This window comes from Canis lupus, chromosome 7 (assembly GCF_011100685.1).
Source record: "Canis lupus familiaris isolate Mischka breed German Shepherd chromosome 7, alternate assembly UU_Cfam_GSD_1.0, whole genome shotgun sequence".
Classification (NCBI taxonomy): domain Eukaryota; kingdom Metazoa; phylum Chordata; class Mammalia; order Carnivora; family Canidae; genus Canis; species Canis lupus.
The window spans coordinates 69595494-69622809 of NC_049228.1; the positions used below are offsets into that span (position 1 = coordinate 69595494).

Sequence of the window (27316 nt, forward strand, 5' to 3'; positions counted from 1 at the left end):
ATGGAAGACTTTTGATTTGGGACGCCATCAGAACTTTACTTGATCAGATCAAATGCTGATCAGGCTATGTGTGCAAAATAGATTTGAGAAGGGGAGAGCCAGGTGGAGGCGAGGGTTGGTGAGAGGGGCCTTGTGGGGAGACTGGCTGCAGTCCACACAGAACCTGTGGTGGGTGTGGTGGGGGTAGCCAACCTGGCCATGAAAAGGATGAAAAGCAGCAGCCCAGTTGATGGCTAGGTGGCCTCTCCTCTATGCTTATTGCACAGTAGCACTGCACAGGTTGAGGATACATGAAGAGCTGTCACTGGGTGATCTGTGTAGTGTGTCGCGAAGGGTGTTGATAAAAAGGACCACATGTTGTGAAGGAAGGCCAGTTAGTTCAAGGACTGTCATTTGAAGGTTGTGGCAGGAATGCCTTTATCCACTGGACAGTCACCTCATTATTCTTCACCTTTGGTCAGAAAACAACTATAATTCTTCACATGAGCAATTGAGACCATTATTGTGGGAGGAACCTGTATCTTTAGTCTTATTGCAAATTTTTGTTGTATGGTAAATTTATATATGCCCACGTGAGCACAATACATGGAGTGTATGTATATCATTTATATAGAGCTTTATAGTTTCACAGTTTTCACAGCTATTGTCAACTTTTATTCTTATAATAATATATGAGAGGTAAAAGGGGCTCAAATAGTATAAATGCCAATTTAAGTTTTTCTAGTTAGCTAATATATAGTGTAATATTGGTTTAAGGAGTAGAATTCAGTGATTCATCACTTATGTACAACACCCAGTGCTCATCACAAGTGCCTTCCTTAATGCCCGTCACCCATCTAGCCCATCCCCCCCACCTCCCTCCACCAATCCTGAGTTTGTTCTTTATAGTTAAGAGTCTTTTATGGTTTGCTTCCCTCTCTCTTTTCCCCTTCCCCTATGTTCATCTGTTTTGTTTCTTAAATTCAACATGAGTGAAGTTATATAATATTTATTTCTCTTTGATTTATTTCACTTAGCATAATACAGTCTAACTCCATCCATGTCATTGCAAATAGTAAGATTTCATTCTTTTTGATGGCTAAGTGATATTCCATTGTATATATACCACATCTTCTTTATTCATCAGTCAGTGGATGTTTGGGCTCTTTCTATAGTTTGGCTATTGTTGATAATGCTGCTATAAATATTGGGGTGCAGGTGCACCTTCACATCACTATTTTTGTATCCTCTGGGTAAATACCTAGTAGTGCAATTGCTGGGTCATAGGGTAGTTCTATTTTTAACTTTTTACTGTTTTCCAGAGTGGCTGCCCCAGTTTGCATTCCTATCAGCAGTGCAAGAGTTTCCCCCTTTCTCTGCATCCTTCCCGACATGTGTTGTTTCCTGTGCTGTTAATTTTAGCCATTCTGACAGGTATGAGGTGGTATCTCATTGTAGTTTTGATTTGTATTTCCCTGAACATGAATAGTGTTGAGCATCTTTTCATGTGTCTGTTGGCCATCTGGATGTCCTCTTTGGAAAAATGTCTATTCATGTCTTCAGGCTATTTCTTAATTGGATTATTTGTTCTTTGGGTGTTGAGTTTGATAAGTTATTTATAGATTTTGGATACTAACCCTTTGTCATTTGCAAATATTCTCTCATTCAGTAGGTTGCCCTCTAGTTTTGCTGATTATTTCCTTCACTTCATAGAAGCTTTTTATTTGATGCAGTCCCAATAGTTTATTTTTGCTTTTGTTTCTTTCTCCTCAGGAGACATATCTAGAAAAAGGTGCTATGGCTGATGTCAAAGAGGTTGCTGTCGATGTTCTCTTCTGGGATTTCCTGTCTCATATTTAGGTCTTTAATCCATTTGGAGTTTATTTTTGTGTGTGGTGTAATAAAGTGGTCCAGTTTCTTTCTTTTGTATGTTGCTGTCCAGTTTTCCCAACGCCATCTGTTGAAGAGACATTTTTCCATTGGATATGGAATCTTTGTTGAAGATTAGTTGACCATAGAGTTATGAGTCCATTTCTGAGTTTTCTACTCAGTTCCATTGATCTGTGTGTCTGTTTTTGTGCTAGTACCATACTCCCTACAGCTTTGTAATATAGCTTTAAGTCCAAAAGTGTGATGCTGTTCCAGCTTTGCTTTTCTTTTTAAGTTGTTTTGACTATTTAGGGTCTTTTGTTGTTCCATACAATTTTAGGATTGCTTGTTCTAGCTCTGTGAAAAATACTGGTGGTATTTTGATGTGTAGATTGCTTTGGGTAGTATACACATTTTAACAATATTCCTCCAGTCCATGAACATGGAATGTTTTTTTATTTCTTTGTGTTATCATCAATTTCTTTCACAAGTATCCTATAGTTTGTAGAGTACAGATCTTTTACACCTTTGGTTAAGTTTATTCCTAGGTATCTAATGGTTTTTGTTGCGATTGTAAATGGGATTGATTCTTTGAGTTCTCTTTCTGCTGCTTCAATACTAGTGTATAGAATTGCAAGACATGGGGTGCCTGGGTAGCTCAGTCAGTTAAGCATCTGATTCTTGGTTTTGGCTAAGAGCAGGATCTCATGGGTCATGAGATGGAGCCCTATACTGGGCTCTATGATCAGTGGGGATTATGCTTGAAAATTCTTTCCCTTTCTCCTTCACTGACTCATGTGTGCATTCCCTCTCTCTCTAAAATAAATAAATCTTAAAAAAAAAAGAAACGCAAAACATTTCTGTAGATTATCCTGCAAATGTGCTCAATTCATGTATCAATTCTAGCAATTTTTTGGTGGAGTCCTTCTGGTTTTCAACACAATATCATTCATCTGCGAATAGTAAAAGTTCGCCTTCTTCCTTGCCCATTTGGATGCCTTTTATTTATTTTTTGTTGTTGTGGTGGTCTGATTGCTGTGGCTAGGACTTCCAGTACTATGTTGAATAACAATGGTGAGAGTGGACATCTCTGTGTTCCTGACCTTGGAGGAAAAGCTCTCAGTTTTTCCCCATTGAGGATGAGATTAGTTGTGGGTCTTTTATATATGGTCTTAAGATATTGAAGTATGTCCCTTCTATCCCTACTTTGTTGAGGGTTTTTATCAAGAATGGCCTTTGTCAAAGGCCTCTTCTGCTTCTATTGAGAGGATCATATGATTCTTATCATTTATTTTATTAATGTTGTGTATCACATTGATTGATTATTGATTGATTTGCAAATACTGAACCACCTTTGCAGCCCAGGAATAAATCCCACTTGATTGTGGTGAATATTTTTTTAATGTACTATTGGATTCAATTTGCTAGTATCTCATTAAGAATTTTTACATCCATGTTCGTCAAGGATATTGGCCTGTAATTCTCCTTTTAGTGGGGTCTTTGGTTTTGGAATCAAGGTAATGTTAGCCTCATAGAATGAGTTTGAAAGTTTTCCTTCCATTTCTATTTTTGGAACAGTTTGAGAAGAGTAGATATTAACTCTTCTTGTGTGGAAGAATTCCCCTGGGAAGCCATCTGGCCCTGGACTTGGGTTTGTTGGGAGATTTTTTTTGGGGGGGGCGGATTTTTGATTACTGATTCAATGTCTTTGCAGTTTATAGGTTTGTTCGGGTTTTCTATTTTTTCCTGTTTCAGTTTTGGTAGTTTATATGTGTCTAGGAATGCATCCATTTCTTCCAGATGCCAAATTTGTTGGTATATAATTTTCCATAATATTCTCTTATAATTGTATTTCTGTGGTGTTGGTTGTGGCCTCTCTTCTTTCATTTGTGATTTTATTTATTTGAATCCTTTCTTTTTGATAAGTCTAGGTAAGGATTTATCAATTTTATTCTTTCAAAGAACCAGCTCCTCATTTCATTGATCTATTCTATTTGTTCTTGGTTTTCTGTTTTTTTCTATATCATTTATTTCTGTTCTGGTCTTTAGTATTTCCCTTTTTCTGCTGGCTTTATTTGCTATTCTTTTTCTAGCTCCTTTAGGTGTAAGGTTAGGTTGTATACTTGAGACTTCCCTTGATTCTTGAGGTAGACTTGCATTGCTGTGTACTTATAAATGCCAATTTATATTTGAGGTAACTCTTGAAGATTAGAGAAGTTTTCAGGTCTTTTCTAACACAACTAGTCTTTGGCTAAGTTGGGACTGGAACAGTTCTCATGGATAATAGAATTGGATGTTGTCCTCCATATGGTCTCCACAGAACTATGATTGCTCAGTATAGGATCCTGGAGATGCAAGGAAAGCCGTAGGGTGGTGGCTGGTACGCATCCAAAGGATGTTTGCTAAATGCATGGTTGAAGGAGAGCGTGTGCATTGTTAATTTTTCTATTAAGACTAATTTTTTTAAGAACAGTGTAATGTTCACAGCAAAGTTGAAGGGAAGGTGCGTAGATTTCCCCCATTCCTACTTTCTCAGCAGACAACAGCCTCTCCCAATTCTCACCATTCCCCACCAGAGTGGTACATTTGTTACAGTCAATGAGCCTACATTGGGATGTGATAATCACCTGAAGTCCATAGTTTACAGTAGGCTTTATTTTGGGGAGGGCCTGTGATTTTAGCCTATTCTTCCTCTCATTGTTAAGTATCATATGTACTGAGTTCAGTTTTCAATTTTTAGTCATGGAGACCATAAGTTTGAACAATTGTCTTTTGTTTGTGTTTTTAAATGAAAATTGTGGGGCACCTGGGTGGCTCAGTAGATGAGTGTCTACCTTTGGCTCAGGTCGTGATTTGGGGGTCCTGGGATCAAGTCCCGTATTGGGCTCCCCATGAGGAGCCTGCTTCTCCCTCTGCCTATGTCTCTGCCTCTCTTTTTGGGTCTCTTATGAATGAATAAATAAAATCTTTTAAGTAAAATAAAATGAAAATTGTGACACACATATAGTCTTGAAAATAATTGTTAATACCGAATGAAAATGTGGTGCCTTGCAGCTAAAATGAGGATTTGAGTGAGATGTGTTAGATTCCAGTCAGTCAGTCAAAGTAATGACATGACTTAGCTTCTTGTGGGATGCCTGAGTGGCTCAGTGGTTGAGCATCTATCTGCCTTTGGCTCAGGGCGTGATCCTGGGATCTGGGATTGTATCCCACATCGGGCTCCTTGCAGGGAGCCTGCTTCTCCCTCTGCCTATGTCTCTGCCTCAATCTCTCTCTCTCTCTCTCTCTCTCTCTCTCTCATCAATCAATAAATAAAATCTTAAAAAAAAAGCTTCTTGAACTGGCAATCTCAGTGTAACCTTTAAAAATTTTTTGTCAAGATATAAGTGTACATTGACTATCTCTGATACATGGTATAGCTTTTGTTCTGTAAGAGTTCATGTTATAGAATTGTAAATCAAAATTCAACTGAGTAAATTTTAAAGATTGTACTAGTGTTATTCAATAATTCATGAATTAGGGAGCATTGCATTTAGTAGAGAGAAAGGAGCTCCAAAGAACTGTTCAAAATGAACAGCTTTTATAAGTAGAAAATGGTGGTGGCGGGTAAGGGAAGTTTCTAGCAAAGAATGTATTGTTTCAGACAAAGTTGCGTTTGTATGGGGGACAGCAGGGGTCTATCGGTGGGTTACCTCACTAGTGCTGACCATGTAATTCCAGATTAACTGGTTAAAGGTTACATTCCTAGGAGAGACTTAAACTGCAGTTAGGTTAGATATTGAGTCTTGGCTTGCTGACATGGGGCTTAACACAAAAGATTCCATTTGGAGTCTGTTTACTCTTTTTTTTTTAATATTAATTTATTTATTTGAGAGACAGCATGGACAGAAGGGGCCAAGGGAGAGAATCTCAAGCAGACCCCACACTGAGTGTGGAGCCTTGGGTGGGGCTTGATATCATGACCCTGAGATCATGACCTGAGCCAAAATCAAGAGTCAGCTACTTAACTGACTGAGCCACCCAGATGCCCCTGTTACTCTTTTTTTAACATAAGTACAAAGAATGGTTTGGTATTACTGGGAAGTTACAATGACCAAAGACAGAACTTCATTTTGAGATAGTTAAATTATAAAAATATAGGAAGTATTTCAAAGATTAATTTTGTGGCTTTGAAAATATTACACTTGCTTATATATTTTATTTATAAAAAGTGAAGCCAGTTTCAGTGAAGGCTTTGGGTGGTGGGCCAGATTAGGCACCTGCTTATTGGGAGGACAAGAACTACTACTTAAACCACATATTTAATTGTTTAACTTAAATTAAACAGCACAATGATGCAATCTACATAATATTTCTTTCCTTTTTTGGGTAATTTTTACATTTAAATTCAATTTGTCAACATATAGTATAACACTCAGTGCTCATCTCATCACATACCCTCCTTAATGCTCGTCACCCAGTTACCCTATCCACCCCCTACCCACTTCCACTTCAGCAACCCTCAGTTTGTTTCTCTGAGTTAAGAGTCTCTCATGGTTTGTCTTCCTAATTTTTCCCCATTCAGTTTCTCCTCCTTCTCTTACGGTCCTTTTCACTATTTCTTATATTCCACATATGAGTGACACCATGATATTGTCCTTCTCCAATTGCCTTAATTCACTCAGCATAATACCCTTCAGTTCCACCCATATCCATGTAAATGGTAGATATTCAATCCTTTCTGATGGCTGAGTAATATTCCATTGCATATATATCTATCACATCTTCCTTATCCATTCATCTATCAAAGGACATCTCGGCTCCTTTCACAGTTTGGCTATTGTGGACATGGCTGCTATGAACAGTGGGGTGCAGGTGTCCCATCATTTCACTACATCTCTATCTTTGGGGTAAATACCCAGTAGTGCAATTGCTGGGTCATAGGGTAGCCCTATTTTTAACCCTATGAGGAACCTCCATACTGTTTTCCAGAGTTGCTATACCAGCTTGCATTCCCACCAACAGTGCAAGAGGGTTTCCCCCTTCACATCCTTGCCAACATTTGTTGCTTCCTGTTTTGTTAATTTTAGCCATTCTCACTGGTGTGAGGTAGTATCACATTGTGGTTTTGATTTGTATTTCCCTGATGGCAAGTGATGTGGAGCATTTTTTCATGTGCCTGTTGGTCATGTTTTGGTCTTCTTTGGACAAATGCCTGTTCATATATTCTGCCTATCTCTTGATTGGATCATTTTTTCAGTGTTGAGTTTGATCATTTCTTTATAGATCTTGGGTTCTAGCCCTTTATCTGATATGTCACTTGCAAATATCCTCTCCCTTTATGTAGGTTATGTTTTAGTTTTGCTGAGTGTTCCTTTGTTATACAGAAGCTTTTTATTTTGTTGAGGTCCCAATAGTTCATTTTTGCTTTTGTTTTCCTTGCCTTTAGAGATGTGTCTTGCAAGAAGTTGCTGCAGCTGAGGTCAAAGAGGTTGTTGCCTGTGTTCTCCTCTAGGATTTTGATGGATTCCCATCTCACATTTAGGTCTTTTCATCTATTTTGAATTTAACTTTGCATATGGTGTAAGAGAATGGTCTAGTTTCATTCTTCTGGATGTGGCTGTCCAATCTTCCCAACACCATTTGTGGAAGAGACTGTCTTTTTTCCATTGGATATTCTTTCCTGCTTTAGAGATGAGGGCACATTTCTGGGTTCTCAGTTTTGTCCCATTGATATATGTGTCTGTTTTTGTGCCAGTACCATACTGTCTTGATGATCACAGCTTTGTAATACAGCTTGAAGTCTGGAATTGTGATGCTCCCAGCTTTAGTGTTCTTTTTAAACATTCCTTTGGCTATTTGAGATCTTTTCTGGTTCCATACGAATTTTAGGATTATTTGTTCCAACTCTGTGGAAAAAAAGTGGTGGTATTTTTTTTTAAGATTTTATTTATTTATTCATGAGAGACACAGAAAGAGAGGCAGAGACACAGGCAGAGGGAGGAGAAGCAGGCTCTCTGCAAGGAGCCCAATGTGGGACTTGGTCCTGAGAATCCGGGACCATGCCCTGAGCCAAAGGCAGACACTCAACTGCTGAGCCATCCAGGCGTCCCAAAAGTGGTGGTATTTTGACAGGGATTGCACTGAATATGTAAATTGCTCTGGGTAGCATATACATTTTCACAAAATTTATTCTAATCCATGAACATGGAGTGTTTTTCCATCTCTTTGGGTCTTCCTCAATTTCTTTCGTAAGTGTTCTGTAGTTTTTAGAGTATAGATCCTTTACCTCTTTGGTTAGCTTTACTCCTAGGTATCTTATGGTTTTTGGTGCAATTTTAAATGGGATTGATTCCTTAATTTCTCTTTCTTCGATCTCATTGTTAGTGCATAGAAATGCATCTGATTTCTGTGCGTTGATTTTGTAACCTGCCACACTGCTGAATTGCTGTATGATTTCTAGCAATTTTGAGGTTGAATCTTTTGGGTTCTCCATATAGAGTATCATGTCATCTGTGAAGAGTGAGAGTTTTACTTCTTTGCCAATTTGAATGCGTTTTATGTCTTTTTGTTGTCTGATTGCTGAGGCTAGGACTTCTAGTCCTATGTTGTACAACGATAGTGGGAGTGGGCATCTCTGTCATGTTCCTGACCTTATGGGAAAAGCTCTTGGTTTTTCCCCATTGAAAATGATATTTGCTGTGGGATTTTTGTGTTTGGCTTTTATTATATTGAGATATGTTGTCTCTATCCTATACTGTGAAGAGTTTTGATCAGGATGCTGTATTTTGTCAAATGCTTTTTCCGCATCAATTGAGAAAATCATATGGTTCTTGTCTTTTCTTTTATTAATGTGATCTATCATGTTGATTGATTTATGAATGTTGAACCACTCTTGTATCCCAGGAACAAATCCCACTTGGTTGTGGTGAATGATCCTTTTAATGTACTGTTGGATTTTATTGGTTAGTATCTTAGGGAGTATTTTGACATCCATATTCATCAGGGTCTGTAATTCTCCTTTTTGATAGGATCTTTGGTTTTGGGATCAAGGTAATGCTGGCCTTATAGTGTTTGGAAGTGTTCTTTCCACTTGTATCTTTTGAAACAGCTTCAGTAGAATAGGTATTATTTCTTCTTTAAATGTTTGGTAGGATTCCCCTAGGAAGCCATTTGGCCCTGTACTCTTGTTTCTTGGGAGGTTTTTGATGACTGCTTCAATTTCCTTGCTGGTTATGGGTCTGTTCAGGTTTTCTATTTCTTCCTGTTTCAGTTTTGGTAATTTATAAGTTTCCAAGAATGCATCCATTTCTTCCAGATTGCCTAATTTGTTGGCTTATTGTTGCTCATAATACAATCTTAAAATCACTTGTATTTCCTTGGTGTTGGTTATAGTCTCTCCTGTTTCATTCATGATTTTATTAATTTGAGTCTTTTCTCTTTTCTGGCTAGGGATTTATCTATCTCATTAATTCTTTCAAAGAACCACCTCCTATTTTAGTTGATCTGTTCTACTGTTCTTCTGGTCTCTATTTCATTGAGTTCTGCTCTAATATTTATTATTTTCTTCTCCTGCTGGGTTTAGGCTTTATTTTATTTTCTTTTTCCAGCTACTTTACGTGTGACATTAACTTGTGTATTTGAGATTTTCTTACTTTTGATAGAAGATTGTATTGAAATATACTTCCCTCTTAGGACCGCCTTTGCTGTATCCCAAATGTTTTAAACAGTTGTGCTTTCATTTTTATTAGTTTGCATGAATCTTGTTAATTCTTCTCTAATTTACAGGTTGACCCATTCATTTTTTAGTAGGATGCTCTTTAACCTCCAAGTATTTGAGTTCTTTCCAAATTTCTTCTTGTGATTGAGTTCTAATTTCAAAGCATTGTGATCTGAAAATATGCAGGAGACAATCCCGATCTTTTGGTATCAGCTGAGACCTGATTTGTGGCCCAGTATATGGTCTATTCTGGAGAATGTTCCATGTGCAGTTGAGAAGAATGTATATTCTGTTGCCTTAGGATGGCATGTTTTATATATATCTGTGAAGTCCATTCTTGTCCAGTGTGTCACTCAAAGTTTTTGTTTCTTTGTTGATCTTCTGCTTAGATGATCTGTCCCTTGCCGGGAGTGGAGTAATACATTACTATTAATGTATTATTATCTCTTTACTTTGGTTATTAATTGGTTGATATAATTGCTGCTCCCACATTAGGGACATAAATTTTCATAATTATTAGGGCTTCTTGTTGCATAGACCTTTTAAATATGATATAGTGTCCCTCTCCATCTCTTACTACAGTCTTTGGTATAAAATCTAATTTATCTGATATGAAGATTGCTACCCCAGCTCTCTTTTGAGGTCCATTTGCATGGTAAATGGTTCACCACCCCCTCATTTTCAGTCTAAGGGTGTCTTTAGGTCTAAAATGAGTCTCTTGTAGACCAACATATGGATGGGTCTTGCTTTTTTATCCAGTCTGATACCCTGTGTCTTTTGACTGGAGCAGTTAGTCCATTCACATTCAGAATGAGTTCGTAAAGATACAAAATTAGTGCCATTGTATTACCTGTACAGTCCTTGTTTCTGCAGATTGTCTCCATTTCTTTGGGCTCCCTTTTTGCTTACAGTCCCCCTTAATATTTCTTGCAGTGCTGGATTGGTGGTCACATATTTCACATTTTCCTGCCTATCCTAGAAGCTCTTTATCTCTCCTTCCATTCTGAATGACAGCCTTGCTGGATAAAGTATTCTTGGCTGCATGTTTTTCTCATTTAGAACCCTGAATATATCATGCCAGCCCTTTCTGGCCTTGTAGGTCTCTGTGGAGAGGTCTGCTGTTAATCTAATATTTCTCCTACTGAATGTTAGATCTTTTCTTTCTTTTTCTATCTCTTGGATATGAATGCCTGTTTCATTCCTCACATTAGGGAAGTTCTCAGCTGTGATTTGCTCAGATATACTTTCTGGTCCTCTTTCTCTCTCTGCACCCTCAGGAATTCCAATAATACAGATGTTATTTTTTTTTTAACTACCACTTATTTCTCAGAGCTTCTCTTTGTGGGCTCTTAGTTTTTTGTTTTTTTTTTTTTTCTCTCTCTCTCTCTCTTTTCCTCTTCTTCCTTCCTTTCCATCAACTTGTCTTCTGTGTACTTACTCTCTTTTTCCTCACTTACCCTAGCTGTTAGAACATCCCATTTAGGCTACAACTCAGAATATTTTTAATTTTGGCCTGATAAGATCTTATTTCTGCAGTAAGAGATTCTCTAGAGTCTTTTATGCTTTTTTTCAAGCCCAACTAGTAATTGTAATCCTGAACTCCATCTCTGACATGTTACTTAAATACATATCCATTAGATCTGTGGCAGAGAGCAATACCTCTGGTTCTTTTGTTTGTGGTGAATTCCTCCTTCTAGTCATCTTGTCCAGTGCAGAATGGCTGTAAGAGTGAGTAGAGTCAAAAATACCTATCATGACCCAAGCAAAATACACACTAGACAATTCTAAAAAGGTCAGAAATCAGAAAATAAAAAAGATGATGAAAATGAAAAACAAATTAAAAAAGAGAAACCAAAGAGAGAGAGAGAGAGAGAGAGGGGAAGAGGAGGAGGAATGGGAGGGAGAGAGAATAAAATCTCACAGAGTGGACAAAACAGGGTGATCCATTTCGTTCTGAGTGTGTTTTGGTTTCTGTGTTAGAAGATATTAAATTCCAAAATAATAAAAATATATATATACACAAAAATAAAATTGAATACAGTGAAAGGAAGCCAAAAATGGAGAATATATCTATAACATGTAATCGTAAAATATGAAATTTAAAAAAGAAAAAACTTAAAAATGAAGAGTTGATAAAATAAGAAACTAGTTGAGGTGGAAAAAAAGAAAAATTATTAGAAAATTTTAACCTGAAGGATAAACAAATCATAAGAGAAAAAATCAAGTTATATATACTATTTTCTTCTAGTCCTGAAGTTTTACAGTTCTTTTTGGTCAGTAAACTTGCTGTTCCCCTGTTCTTCCAGCTGGTCTTCTGGGGGCAGGGGCCTGCTGCATTGATTCTCCGGTATCTGTGCCTGGGTGAAGATGCACTGTCCCTTGCCAGGGGGCCTGGCTCAGTGTAAGCTGGTTTTCTGTGTGTGATTTTTGTTCTCTGTAGGTTTTCTATGCCTCTTTTGAGGGTGAAAGGGGAAAAAAGGCCAAGCCCCGATCTCCAGCCCCGGAACTGAAAGATCGGGGTGTGTGCCAAATTCTGCAGACTTCTATGGTGCTCACTCACTCAGATTCTCCCTGGGGAAAGTAGGGGGACACTGATTTGTGCAATTTGTAGGTTTCCATCAGGGAGAGACTTTGTTTGCTGGTGCGTGAACCTGCTCTGCCCTTCCTGGAGGAAGCAGAGAGTCACCTCACTTCTGCCCATTGGAAGGCCCTGTCATGGAGAGCTGTCATCCTGTGGAGTGCACACCCAATCCACCTTCCCAGACAAAGCAGAGGGTTGCTGCATTCCAGTCCTTTGCAGGGACCCAGCATGGACAGTGGTTACCCGATCTGTCACAGTTTGCAGTTTATGTCACAACAGGCTGAGCCTTCTCTCAGGCTCACTGACCTAATCCCATTTCCCTGCTCTGATGCTTGGAACTCTGCTGGTTGAGGCACCCCTGTTCTTTCTGTACCTCCAGGAATATTGAGACCTGACTGTCCCTTCCTGTGATTCTGCCCTGCTTCACCACTGAGTACCTTTCAGGCAGGGAAGTCTCACAGGAGCAGATTTCTAAAGATCCTGATTTTGAGCCTCAGGGCTGCAGCAGCAGCCTGCCATCAGCTTACTCACCCTTTATATTATGATATATCCCCTCCATTTCTCTTCTCTGCACTCCTACCTTGCAAAAAGAGTTCACTTTCCTATTTGTGGAGTTCCAGCCATTCTTTCTTTATATCTCAAGTTGAATTCATAGATGTTCAGGATGGTTTGATAGCTATCTAGCTAAATTTAAGGGACCAAACAAAACAAGGACCCCCACTCTTCCACCATGTTGCCTCTCCCCACTATGTAATTTCTCTTAAAAAATAAATGTGATTTCAAGGAAATGGAAGCAAGCTACTATCTTTGAAACTAGTTAACTGATATCAGGTGGGCTCCCCTTCACCTCAGAGTCTATATATTTGTCTTCCCTCTCAATTTGCAGGAACTTGGATGCCCAGAAGATTCCCTCCAAACTGGGATAGTGTCTAAGGCATATGGTGCAATAGCCCTCTGTGTACTTGGGTTCTCTTTGGCTCTCTCAGAACCACATGGAGCTGGCCAACATATGGAACACCATATATCATCCAGTCCCCTGAGAAAAATTCAGTCTGACAAGACTGCATGAATAGTGAGGACATTACTGAAGACTGTGGTAACACAAATTGTTAGAGGATGCTATCGTGTCACTAACCTTAAAAATCCACTGGCTACCCTAAGTCATGTTGGAGAACAGCTCCTCCTTACTTCCGTCTCCTCCTGTGGCCTCCTGCTCTGTCACCGATAACCATTTGAAAGCAAATAAGCCAAATTTTTCTTCTTGCCTAGTTAGGCAGCTCCCACCCCCTGCTTGCCCACACCTTCAGACCTGGCTTTGGGTGGATTTAGTAGCACCTTCCAAAGAAAAACCACACTTTCTAAGTGGAGCGCAGGTGAATGAAACTCTCTCCACCTCACTGTGTTAAATGTTAAGAAAAAGCCTAAAGTAATTTTGGGTTATCTTAGACAATGTGAGAAATATGAAACTGGACTATAACATTTTGGTCCTTTTTCTCCCCAGTGTGGTCACAAATTAGAAAAGATTCCTGTATTTTTCAATGCTCAGATTGTTTTTACTGAGAATGAATTGGCCTGAAGGAAGGTGTTATTTTGTATCTGCTGAGAAATTCCTACTGTCTTAGGATTTTCTAAGCATCTAAGGGGCCTCACCAAGTCACAGGTGTGGCCTAAAGCTTGCCAACATCCATGGTCTTCATCCAAAGGACTGAGATCCCTATAGGGGAGGGATAGATGTTGCAAACCAAGTCAAAGGAACACAGGAAAAAAAAGATTTTGAAAGGACCATGACTTTTGTAGGAGAATTTGAGGAAATGATTTCTTCTCTTAAAAAAAAAAAAAGAGGAAGCAATCAAAATAGAGTTATTTGGTAGTTCTGGAAAGAAAGGTTTGGATCCCCAAACCACGGAGAGTCGTATTTGCAGTGAATATCCTGTGCAGGGCTGAGGCCAGCAGATGTTCTCGTGGCTCACACTGTGGGAACCTAGAGGATGAGGGCATCAGGGAGTGAGCAGGCTCTGGGAACGTGTGATCCTGGCTCTGGGAAACGAGGAAGCATGATGTAAGTTTGAGAAATGGGACGGTATAGAATTGTGGCGTGGGGGGGTGAGGGGGTGCGGGTGCTGGGGCGGGTGGGGGAGCAGCCTGTAGCAGTGATGACCTTCCTGGAAAGAATCCTGTGGGACAGTGCAGGCCTTCATTACGTGTGGATTACTGAGCCCTCCAGAAAGCCGTCACAGTTGAGCCTGCATTGGCCGGCCCCCCTCCCTATTGTGGCTTTACTTTCGTAATGGATTTCCCAAAGTCAAGAAGTTAAAACTAAGAATGTAGACTCAGGAGCACATGCCCAGGCCATTTGTCACAGTGCTGGACACACCCTGCACTTGGAGACGTTTTATTTAGCAAATGCAAGCTTCTCCTGACAAGGTGCCCACCACCCTGGCGGGCCGTCCAGGAGTAGCAGCCTCACTGTCTCCTCGGCCCACTTGGGGCCCAGCCTCTACTGAGCTGCTGTGGTGTCCCCAGGTTGCCTTCCCTTGGGACAGCAGAGTCGCTGTGTCCCCAGCGTGAAGGTGGGGATGAGTGTAAAGGACTGAGGGGAAATACCGCGTGTTATACTATGTGGTCCAAACAAACCACTGAGGGGCAAAGAGGAGTCTAGGCTTTGAAATCTAACTTGCCACCCTACGAAGTAAGGAAATTAATTCAAGAGAAAACACAAAAATAAGCAGCTTAGGATTGTGGTGCCTCTAGCAAATATAGCCTTTGTGCTGAGAAGCAGACAGTCTCCTGTGTGTACGTTTTCATTTTGAACACATTCCTTTGGTCTAGGGTATTTTTTTTTTTTTAAGGCGTACAAAGCTATTTTGTAATCTAATACCAATCAGGACTCCTCAATCTTCTGGTTTCATTAATGCATTTTGTATTTCAAAACTATATTTGCCCAAGCATTCTGGCGTTTAACACTGAGATGGATTTGCCTAAAAAGCCAAGGAAAATATTTTCTATTTCTTTCCTTCCATTCATTTCTCCATGCAGAGAGCTAGTTAAAATTGTGTCCTAGAAAAGGCTAAGATGAAAATTCTGGTTTGTGTGTGTGATGTGCTGTAACCTGGAAGAAGGCCCTTTGGTTCTCTCACTTTGTCCTGTGAGGGAAACTTTCTCATCCTGTGGAAGGTTAGCATTGGAAGGGAGCTTGGACAGACAGCTCCTCAGATTGTAGAGATTTTAATCGCAGATGCATGCGGTTTCAAGTGGTCAACGTTCGATAGTCAGAGAGAGTGGATTCAAATCAAATGACAAGTGTCTCTCCTGCTGGTGCAGAACCACTTTCCCTTCAACATAGTTCTAGAATCGCTGCCAGTTTCTTTTTTTTCTTTTTTTTTTTTTTTATTTATTCAAACTTGATAGCCTCTGTTGCCTGTGTTTTCTGTTGCTCCGTCCATAATAAGCACATTTTTTTCATTGATAGACAAACAGTAACAATAAAAGCCAGAAAAAAAAAAAAAAACCCAACCTATTTGTCAAAAGGAGTTTCTAGAAAGGTTAGTTTACTGTCTTGTCAATCTCTAAATTAGAACATGAGACCAAACTTTGTAAAAGTGAATTACTGCATAGAAAGCAGGGAAATTTTGACACTTGCCACAACATGGGAGAACCTTGAGGGTGAAGATGTTCAGAACAGGCCGCCCCAGAACACGCCACTTTGGCACATTGAGTACATTCACCAGAAGGCAGTTGAGGAAGAGCAGAGACGAGAAGAGCTCCCTGTCTTTCTTCTTTCTGTCTAAAATCAGGTTTATAAGTTCCTGCCTCTCCCGTACCAGGATGAAGGAATGACCCTTGTCACTGTGGATAGACAGTCTCCACCAAGATGCATCTGCATAAGCAAACTTCACTAACAAAGCCTTTATCTTCCCTTCCCTTCCCTCACGTACTTCTTAGCCACATTCCCACAATTTATTGCCCCTAGAAGCCCAAACCCCTTTTTCTTGGTGTAGGCACTTCCCAATTTGTCACCTGGTGTTAAAATGGTATATTAGGCCCCAGAGTCTAACTGCTTGTTTTCATTTCTTTCCTCCAAAGCTTCCAGGCATGTTAAAATATCAACATCAGTACAATGTGGATGTCTTTTCTCCTGTCTTTTGTCCATTTAATTCACAGGACCCAGAACAAACCTAAGAGGATAGAGGAAAAGTGGTTTTCTCTCCTACAAGGACATTGGACTAAGGGAAAGAAGCCGGTCATGAAAGTTCAGATGTGATATGATTGGGCTTATTCTAAGTCCCCAGAGAGGTCACATTTGCAGAGACAGCGGGATGGTGGTCACAGGGCGGGAGGGAGGGCGTGGAGGGCTAGTGTTTAATGCGTGCAGAGCTTCAGTGTGGAAAGATGAAAAGAGTTCTGACAGGGACACCTCGGTGGCTCAGTGGTTGGGCGTCTGCCTTCAGCCCAGGGCCTGATCCTGGAGACCTGGGATCGAGTCCCACATTGGGCTTCTGCATGGAGCCTGCTTCTCCCTTTGCCTGTGTCTCTGCGCCCCCCCCCCCTCTGTGTCTCTCATAAATAAATAAATAAAATCTTAAAAAAAAAAAAAAGAGTTCTGATGGTCCTACAACAATGTGGGTGGACAGTGGACTTAATGCCACTGACCTGTGCTTGTAAAAATAGTTAAGATGGGAGTTTTCTTTTTTTAGGGCCAGGGTTTGAATCAGTTACAGCCTCACGCCCCGCTCCCCTCAGCCCCTACCACGTCCATGGCAGACAGGGCTAATCCAGCAGAGCAGTCTTCCTGGATGGGGCCAGAAGGCTTCGCCACGGCTCCCACACTACCGTCCCCACCTACCCTTCCTTTCAGCACACTTCCCTGGTTAGGATTTTCCTGAACTTGGGGGGAAAATATTCTTCTTCAGCCCCCTGTTATCTCCTGGTCTTCACCCTATTTCTCATTTCCTATCACAGCACACTTGGTGGACGAGGTTTTGGGGGCTGCACTGTACCTGCTCTTGCTTATTGTGTCCTGTCTTCTGACCCGGCGTCCTCTCTCACCATTGATCCGAGCAGCACTGGCTCAGCTCCCTGAGAATCCCCTTGTCTTAAACACAGTATCTCTCAGGCCATCTGTTGCTTGACCCTCTCAGTGGCACCAAAAATGTGAACTCACTGGCCTCCTTGACATGCTCTTTTCCCTTTGCGGCTCGAATAGTGTGGCTTTCCATCTCTCTCTCCAGAAGCATGTGCTGGCCATTTTCTGCTTGCCTCCAGATCCACTTTCCCTCCTTCTCCATCCTGACTTCATTCTAGGAATCTGACCTGGGTGGGTTGTGATTTCATCCTTTCATTGTCTTCGTGAAAAGAATTTCACAGAGGTGGGAAATTCCTTGCCTGGCATTCAGGTGACTAATGAGAAGGGCTGTTGCTTTTGTCTAGGGATACGTGGAATTGGTTACTGTTTCCAGAATTCTCTCCCTGGTACCGCCTCACTGGGTTCCCTCCCCACCCAGCCTCCTACTGCTCCGGCTGCTCTAGGCCATCTGCTCTCTCCATCCAGAGGGTGAGTTGGAGGGGACGGTTTGTTCTACAAGAACCCACAGCTCCTGTTCAGTGACCTTCCCATAATACTGTAGTCACAGCCTTCGTTTTCTCTACATTTTGATAACCTCATCTTTCCCTTGCCCTTTCAGACCTAGGGTTAGTACATTTCTTCCATCTTTTTTTTTTTTTTTAATTATAAGTTATTCAATTAAATTTAAAAAAACAACAGTGTACTCATTTCTCCCACCTCCATCCCCTACCTCTGGCAACCACAAATATCTTTTCTGTATCCATGAGCTTGGTCTTTTTGTTACTTTGTGTTTCTTTTTTTTTTTTTTTTTTTTTATGATAGGCACACAGTAAGAGAGAGAGAGGCAGAGACACAGGCAGAGGGAGAAGCAGGCTCCATGCACCGGGAGCCTGACGTGGGATTCGATCCCGGGTCTTCAGGATTGCGCCCTGGGCCAAAGGCAGGCGCTAAACTGCTGCGCCACCCAGGGATCCCATACTTTGTGTTTCTTTTGTGTTTTTGTTTTGATTCCACATGCAAGTGGAATTTGTATTTGTCTTTGTCTGACTTATTTCATTTAGAATAATACCCTCAAGTTCTGTATGTCTTATCACAGATGGCAGGATTTCATTCTTTTATGGCTGAGGAATATTCAGCATGTGTGTGCATACACATCTTCACCTATCCATCCAGGCATTCAAGTGTCCATCCATGGACGCTTACGTTGCATCCATATCTTGGCTATTGTGAATAATGCCACAGTGCACGTGGTGGGGAACAGATATCTCTTCAAGTTAGTGCTGTCATTTCCTTCAGATAAGTGTCCAGAAGTGAGATTGTTGGATCATATGATGGCTTAATTTTGAATTTTTTGAGGAACCACCATACTCTTTTCCACAGTGGCTGCACCAATTTATATTCCTACCACCAGTGCATCAGGGTTCCACATCCTTACCACATCCTTTTTTTTCGACATTCTTGCCAACACTTGTTATTTCTTGTCCTTTTTTTTTTCTTATAAAGAGATTTTTAAAAAGTGATTTTATATATTTGAAAGCAAGGGAGAGCACGAGTGGGACAGTGGAGGGACAGAGGGAGAGAGGAGCAGGCTCCCTGCTGAGCGGGCAGAGCTGGATCCCAGGACCGGGAGATCATGACCTGAGCCAAAATCAAGAGTTGATACTTAACCGACTGAGCGATTCAGGCACCTCAATTACTTGTCTTTCTTGATACCAGCCATTCTGACAGATTCATAAAGTGACATCCCATTATGGTTTTGATTTGCTTTTCCCTGATTATTAGTGATGTTGAACACCTTGTCTCGAACTTGTTGGCCATCTGTATGTCTTCTTTGGAAAAACATCTATTCAGATCATCTGCCTAGATTTTAATCAAAAAAATTGTTTTGCTTTGAGTTCTATGAGTTCTTTATATATTTGGATATTAGCATCTTATCAGATATATGATTTGCAAGTATTTTCTCCCATTCAGTAGGTTGCCTTTTTGTTATGTCGGTTTCCTTTGCTGTGCAGGAGCTTTTTAGTTTGATGTAGTTCCACCTGTTTACTTTATGTTATGTGTATTTCACACATATGTTATACATATTTACCACAGTTAAAAACAAAAAGTGAAAAAAGAAAAAAAGTGAATTCCAAAAAAAAAAAAAAAAAAGTGAATTCCATGCCTGGATGTGGAAAACTTGGAGTTGTACCTAAATGTCGGATAACTGAGTCTGCTCTGGGTGTGCATCCTGAAACTCGCTGAAATGACTTTTGCTTGTATATACATGGTGGCTTTGTCCCAGATCAGTGGTTATTTATTTGTCCCCACTAGGGAGAGGGAGGCACCTTTTCTTTCTAGCTCCCTTCTCCATCCTTACATCCCATTCCTGTTGAAACTGTGTGGGACCACGTGTGGAATGAAGCAAGAAGAGTTAGCTCTGGGATTTTTGGGGACAAGCCAGTGCCTGGAGAAAGAGAGGAATTTACTAGATAATCTGTTTTTGGGAGAAATCCCAATTTACTAGATCATCTGTTTTGGGGAGAAATCTCAATCAATCTGGAACAGTGAGTGTTCCAGTGGGGGCACTGGGCTTTAGATTTGTGCACTTTTAGTGGCATGTATTAAAAAAAGAAGTTAGAGATGAATACTAAATGTGAGGAAATGATCCTTCCTTCTAAGTCCTTATTTATAGATAGAAATGATCCTCTGCCAGTGATGTGTGGTTATTTCTGAAAAGCCTTCTACTGACAATGTGGAAGGGATATGGGAGGAAAAAGAAGACAGGTGGGTGTGGGACAGGATTGAAGAGATGAACAGATGTGTGCCTGTTGCTGTTCCCTTGACGGGCTCATGACTCTCTAGGCCAGCTCTGTGCAGTAGCTCTCCCTGTGATAGTGGAGATGTTCATACTAATCCTGCATATGGCTCTGGAACTCCTGAAATGTAGCCAGTGTGACTGAGGAACTGAATGTTTGGTTTTGTTTACTTTTAATTAGTTTAGATTTAAATAGACACCTCTGGGATCCCAGGGTGGTGCAGCGGTTTAGCACCTGCCTTTGGCCCAGGGCGCGATCCTGGAGACCCAGGATCGAATCCCACGTCGGGCTCCCGGTGCATGGAGCCTGCTTCTCCCTCAGCCTATGTCTCTGCCTCTCTTTCTCTCTCTGTGTGACTATCATAAATAAATAAAAATTAAAAAAAAAAGAAAATAAATAGACACCTCTGAGTAATTAGGATTAGACCTGAGGACAGTTTTGGGGCTTTTAATATGGACATTGGGTTCCCCAAAACCTCCTCAAAAGTAGACTTAGTATCATTAAATTTGTTTGATTAATCAATTATTGATTGATGATGAATACTGCATTGTTTATTGAGCACCTACAATAGGACAGGCGCTGGGTTTAAAAATGGGGATATTGTAGAGAACAAAACCAACAGGAATTCTTGCCCTCACGGGGCTTATATTCTGTGAAAAGACAAACACTGAACAAGTGTGAATGGAAGCATGTTATGAAAGAAGTCTCATCTCCTGCCCGTAGGAAGGAGTCTTTATGTGTCTAGGGGAGGGGGGAAGGGGAGTGATGTCAAATGAAGGCTGTCATTTTATCACATTTTGTTTTAACAGGGACATATCCAGTCCTCTGGTCCCTAAACTCTGATTCAACTTTTCCAGTCCTCTTGTTGCCACCTTCCTTCTCAGTAGGATCTTCTGGGCTGATCTGATGTCTTGACATGGTGGTTGAACCCATAAACATGGCGAACCCTTGTTTCACACCCTCCCGTACCCTAGAAGGGTTTCAGAGGGAGAGGAAGGGGAGGAGAGTTGAGAAGATGGGAAGAAGAGCACTGGCAGAGGTTGGGGTGAGCTCACACTGTGGGGTGGCGTGCTGTCGTAGCCCCAGGGGCCCCCAGAGTGCCCGAGGCAGCTGTGGACAGGACTCCCTTGAGGAACAGGATTTGGTTACAGTCTCTACCCAAGACTGGGATGGGGGCCAAAGCTGCAGCCTGAGTCAGCCTTCCAGCTCCAGTCCAGCACCGCCTTGACTCTGTGCCTTGAGCTCGGTCCCTCTGCTTGGCCACCCCCAGTGGGGTGCAGTCAGCTGATTCAGTAAGTGTCCAGGGGGCACCTCCTGTCCACTTACAGCCCAGGGGTCCTTGGGGTAATACTGGGCTCTTTGGGTCAATTCCCTCCCCCTGCCTGGCTGTCCAGCCCTTTGTTGCCTCAGAGGCTCCTGGCTCCCAAGAGGAAGGAAGGCTGTTGGCTGCCCTGAGTTTTGGGCTGTACTTCTCAACTCTGGCTGCACTTGACGATTACTTGGGGAGTTTTTGAAAGGCACAGATGTCTGGGCACCCCTGGCCCCAGACCAGTTAAATTAGAATTTTGAGCATACAGGCCTGGGCATTTTTTTTGAAAGCTCCTTGGCCGGGATGTGGTCCTGCAGAGCGCTGAGGAGTGGCAGGAGGCCCCAGGGATCCTGCCGTGTTCCTCCCAGCCTCTGGAAAGCCTCCTGGAGGGCTCTCGTGGAGGCAGACACACCATTTCTTCAGGGAAAATCCCTGGAGGGCTGCACAACCCTACCTCTTCCCCTCATATCCTCCAGATGGAGGCCTGAGGACCCACGGTCGCCTCTGGGACCCGGGTCATCGTGCACGGCGTGGCTGGAACGTGAGCTTTCCCACGGCTGGAGGTGGCCCCTGATGGCTTCCAGCTGTCGCCACGGGCCAGGGAGGCCTCTTCCACCCGCCGGACTTAGAGATGCTGTCAACCTGAACTCCGTGCTGCAAACCGGAAATCCTCCAGGACGCCCATCAGGCTGAGGGTGGGAGTGGGGAATGTGTGTGGGGCTGCAGGGGAAGGCAGGAACTCCAGGGAACCTGCCCTAAGTTATGAGCTGGTTCCAAAATAATAACTGCCTGCAAAGAAAATAATGAGGTGTGTTGGAAGAGCAAGCACTTTCTTACACTCGGCGCAGCAGCTGGGGCCAAGGCCTCCGGGCAGGGAGGGGATCCCACTTGCAGCATCAGGTTTTGCTCCCCTGGCCCTGCTCGGCCCCATCCAAAAGGCTTTGCTGTGGGCTGTCATCTGCTGGCACGTGTGCAAAACCCAAGAGCAAACACATTTTCACATTCAGTCTTACATGCTCAGAGGAACCAAGTGTTTCTGAGATTACACATTTTTGCAGCATTATGCTATACTTGAGCATGCAAAACAAAGAAGTGGAATTTTTTTCTTTTTTCTTTTTTTTTTTTTTTTTTAAGAGTTCCTAGGACGATACAGGGAATTCTTTTGGTAGGCAGGGTGCTGGGGGCCTGGGGGCTGGGGTGTACCTGGACTGTGTCAGATGCTCAGACAAGTGTTTGCTGAAAGGGGACAGCAGCTACCCTCTGACCCAGCTTGTAGGGCTTTGCAGAACATCTCTGGGTGGGTGGGGTTGCTTCAAATTTAAGGCAATCACCAGAGTCACTGCTTCTGTGTTCTGTGTGCTGGGAGGGCCATCTGGGTATAGGAGAGAACACTTGGGTGTAAATCCCAGCCCTGGCCCTTCCTGACCATTGGAATATGGACAGGTTAAATAACCTCTATGAGCCTCTGTTTTCCCATTTGTGAAAAGGGGAAACTCTAAATAGTTGGGCCTTGGTGGGGGTTGTGGTGGTGATAAGAGAGAATAAAGAGCCTAGAAGGGAAGTCTTGTCCCACTCCCACCCCTTACAGGCCCTTCTTTTCTGTTTCATTCATTGAGCTTTCTCTTCTATTTTCCTTGAAAAAGTCTCCCTCTGGAGCCTCTCAAAATCTGTGCACCTGAACCCCACCGCAGACCAATTAAATCAGAACCTCGGAGAGGGAGACCTGGGCATTGGCAGTTCTTGATGGTTCCCTGGTGATTCTGATGCACGGCCAGTGTTCCGAACCACTGCCCTAGAAGGGCCAGTCACGCGGGGGCAGCGACAGGTGTTGGGATGCTGATGCTTGGGGTAGTGCTGTCTGCAGGGCCCTCTGGGAATTCCAGAGGGTCACCTGGGGTCCTGTTGGTTTTAGATGTCATGGCTTTGGCCCTCAGAGGCAAACACCCATCACGTTTAGTAATTTGCAGTTTTCTCAGGAATGTGACTTTGAACTCCCCCACCACCAGGTAGGTGCCTGAAATGGAGTCACCTAGCTGGCACCAGGCCCCACGCATCCCCCAGCTCTCCCCTGGGCAGCACACAGCAACCCTGGGGAAGTAACAGCCAATTTCTTTCTGGGAATTGGCCCCCAAAGAGAAGGGCAGCTGCGAGTGCTGGTGTACACAGTGAGGAGGAAGTGAAGACGTTCTAGAGAGCCATGATTCGAAGCTGCAAGTAGAAGTTAGGAGCTGCTTGCATCTGTGCTGTGAGCAGAGGTACCCAGGGGGGTGTTGGATTCCTGCATCCATCCCTCTGAGTGTCTAGCGTGCTGCTGGAGTGCCACTCACTGTTCCAGGCCCTGGGTCTGGAGGGCTTTATAGCTCATCAAAAGAATCTCTATGTGATATGCACATGTGTGGGGCAATGTGTACTTTTTTTTGGTTTTTAAGAGAGAGGAGGGAGAAAGGCAGAGGAAGAGGGAGAGAATCTTAAACAGGCTCCATGCTGGGCTTGATCTCAAGCCCCCCAACTTGGGGCTTGATCTGAAGACCCTGAGATCATGACCTGAGCTGAAACTAAGAGTTGGACACTTAACTGACTGAGCCACCCAGTGTACTCTAAAAGGGATCTTTATTTCTGTCATTAGCTGTAGGGATCGGGGCATCTCTTTAAAAAGATCTGAGTACCAGTAGCAGGAGGTATGCTCTCTGAAGGCTCATGGCTGCTACCTTTTCAGGAAAGAAGGTGCCAAGATAAATGCATTGATGCTAGGTCAGACAAAGGGAGATTTCTTTAAATACAAGACAGATGACCCTCTCGAGTTACCCAGAAGAAATCTCCACAAAGCAGCAACAACAAAAAAGTAGAACAAAAATTTTTGGGTGAAACAAAAGCTCACTTTGGGAGTCATGGGGCTGGGCTTTTTCTAGGTTGTCAGTTTCTCTAGCCTTCAGTAGGAGGGGAGCTGGAGGCAGGTAGGTCTAAGAGATGGAAAAAGGAGGCCAATCTGATTTTGGCTTAACCCCAGGGGTTCAGGGCTGAACTGAAGAGACCAGTGGTCTTGGAGGAAACAGACGGGGGCCTGGATCCTGTTCATTCAGGTACAAGCCAGGTGGGTGCCAGGGCGCTCACAACAGCAGCCAGTAAAGAAAGATGCCACACTTTTCTTCGGCAGGTATCGTGTGAACTTCAGACCCAGATATGTCACCAAGTACAAGACAGTGACACAGTTGGAATGGAGGTGCTGCCCTGGCTTTAGAGGGGGAGACTGCCAGGAAGGTCCCAGGGACCCTGTGAAGACTCCCCGCCCCACACCTGCCCGACCTCGAAATAGCATGAAGAAAGCCACAGGTAACTTCTCTGAGCTTTGCTGTGCATGACCACCTCTGATCTCTCCAGTGCTCCTCCAGACAGTAAGACTTGTGATGGTGGCGATACTTACAATGGCGATCTCGCCAAGGTCTTAAATAACACACATATGTGCCGGGAGTAGAAACATGTGGCATACAAGTTTATTTGCAGAAGCAGTAGCAACCAGAGTACAGACTTTTTTTTTTTTTTTTTTTTGGTAGGAAAATTGCTCTGTTAGGGCCAACTTATGAAAGCCAAAGACGTAGCAATCAGTGTAGGGGACAGCTTCAGACTGGTGTTGTGTGTGGCACAGATGACAAGAGACTCAGATGTAGTGATGCTTTGTCTATTTTTACTTTTCATCTACAAGCTCCCATGCATCTGAATTTGAAGGAACTAAATTGTCTTTTAAAAAAATAGGTAAATCAGAATCATTCTCACTCTGTTTGGGGTGAGATGTTTGCAAAGCTAAGCTCCCAAGTTAGAGGCATCTAGTGAAGTTGTTCTTAAATTTGTTTCTGAATTCTTTTTTTTTTTTTTTTGAAGTAACATGAACTCCGTGAATAAGAAAACAGTGATAATTTTCACCTTTACTTTTAAACATAACATTAAGCGAATGACTTTTATGGATAAAAATTTTCTGTCCTTTTATTCCAAGTCACTTTATCATTCCTCTTTTTTAACTTGAGTGAGAATAAATGTAACCTAGGTTTTCTCATGAATTTGATGGTTAAGTCTTCTTTACATGATTATATTTTCCCATGAAATATTGTCAATTTTGAAACTTGTAGTGTTTCCCAGTATTGTCTGTAAAATAGACTTTAAAATAATTTTTTTAAAAGATTTTTTTTATGCATGAGAGACATGGGGCGGGGGCAGAGACATAGGCAGAGGGAGAAGCAGGCTCCATGCAGGGAGCCCGATGTGAGACTCAATCGCAGGACTCCAGGATCACACCCTGGGCTGAAGGCAGGTGCTAAACCGCTGAGCCACCCAGGCATCCCTGATTTCAAAATAATTTTATGACAAAAGTAATGCACATCAATTAAAGAATGTTATAAAGTGTAGGGCAATATTTAGTTACACATAATCTCACCACCGTACAATAACTACTGCTAACATTTTGTTATCACACATTACTCTCTTTCCTGTGTCTGCATTTACATTTTGTTAAAGAAAAATCCATTTATTCATTCCACAAATATTGATTGAGCTTCTATATCTGGCAGGCTATATACTAGATACTTGGTAAAAGTGACAAAACAAGGCAGACAGTCCCTGAACTCACAGAAGCCAAACATCAGACAAGTTAATTACAAGTCATCATAGATACTATGATGGAAACACAGGAAGGGGGTCTGTTGGGTCATAAGAGTTTCCTTTTGTTTCCTTTTTATTTTACAAGAGTTTAAACCTGTATGTAGTTTATGAATCGAATAGTAATAGCTTTAAAAGGACTCTTAGGAAGGCAGTGACCCTCCTTCTCCCTCACTTTCCCTTCCCAGAGGTCATCACTTTAAACTCTTTGGACTGTCTTTTGGAATTTACCTCCATATCTATTGACCTCTTATTATGGAAGGTAAAGATTTGCTTTCCAGCACATGGCTCCTATACCCTCATCCTTTCCATACAGTTTATGGCAGGTTTTTAACTTATTTAATACTTATTGTTTACAGTGTAGTAACTGCATAGATAATGTTTACAGCTAAACCATGTAGTATACTATGAATCTGTTGCCTTCCCTTTACAGCTTTTTGGTTTCTTTAGAGTTAGTAATTATCTCATATTTTCCTTTGTTTGAGTTTTTATGTCTTGTCCCTATTTCACCCAGGGTTGAAATAGGGACAAGATTATCTATATGTGATTATCTGTATGTCCTCTCATTATGTCCAGATATGGGTGATTATCTGTATGTCCTTCTCATTATGTCTGGGTGATTATCTTTATGTCTTCTCATTATGTCCAGATATGTCAGTGTCATCTTCTTGAAGCAATCTCTCCTAGAACTTTCTTACCTGCCCCACTTGGTCATCCTTTCCCTGTTCACAGCTGCCAACCTGTGAACTTACTTATCTCTCTGTCATTGATTCCCTGCTTCCTGTACTCCTTGTTTATTCTCTGTTTACTCCCTTGTTTTGGTAAAGCACATTCTCCAATGGTTTTATGAGAAAATTGTATATGGGAGGTATACTTTCTAATATCTTATGGTTTCAAAATATTTTTATTCTAGCTTTAGAATTCTAGATTGGAAAGAATTTTCGTTTAGAATTTTGAAAGCATCACTTAATTTTCTTCTAGCTTCCAATGCAGCTGTTAAAATGTCCAAAACCATTCTGATTACTAATTTTTATATGTGACATGGTTATTCTTTGTTTTGTTTTGTTATGCTATTTTAGTGGGATTTCAGAAGGGAATGAAATGGAAACCCTTATCTCCAATCCACTATCATTATAAAGAACATACTATTTTTTTAAAAGATTTTATTTATTTGAGAGAGAGTGTATGTGCGTGAGAGTAAGCACAAGCAGAGGGAGGAACGGGGAGGGGGAGAAGGGATGTGGGAGATTGGAGAAGCAAGCTCCCCGTTGATCACAGAGCCCAGTTCTTGATTCTTGGGGCTAGATCCCAGGACCCTGAGATCATGACCAGAATGGAAGGAAGTCGAAGGCTTAACTGACTGATCCACCCA

General features: G+C 41.9%; 1 protein-coding gene across 1 annotated transcript in view; it reads left to right on the plus strand.

Annotated features, from left to right (window-relative positions):
• EMILIN2 (elastin microfibril interfacer 2) overlaps window positions 1–27316 on the plus strand; it is a 58522-nt gene that overhangs the window by 11510 nt on the left and 19696 nt on the right. Inside the window, exon 3 of the mRNA XM_038541816.1 lies at window positions 24452–24627. Coding sequence (XP_038397744.1) covers window positions 24452–24627 — 176 coding nt within the window. The remainder of the gene's footprint in view (window positions 1–24451; window positions 24628–27316) is intronic.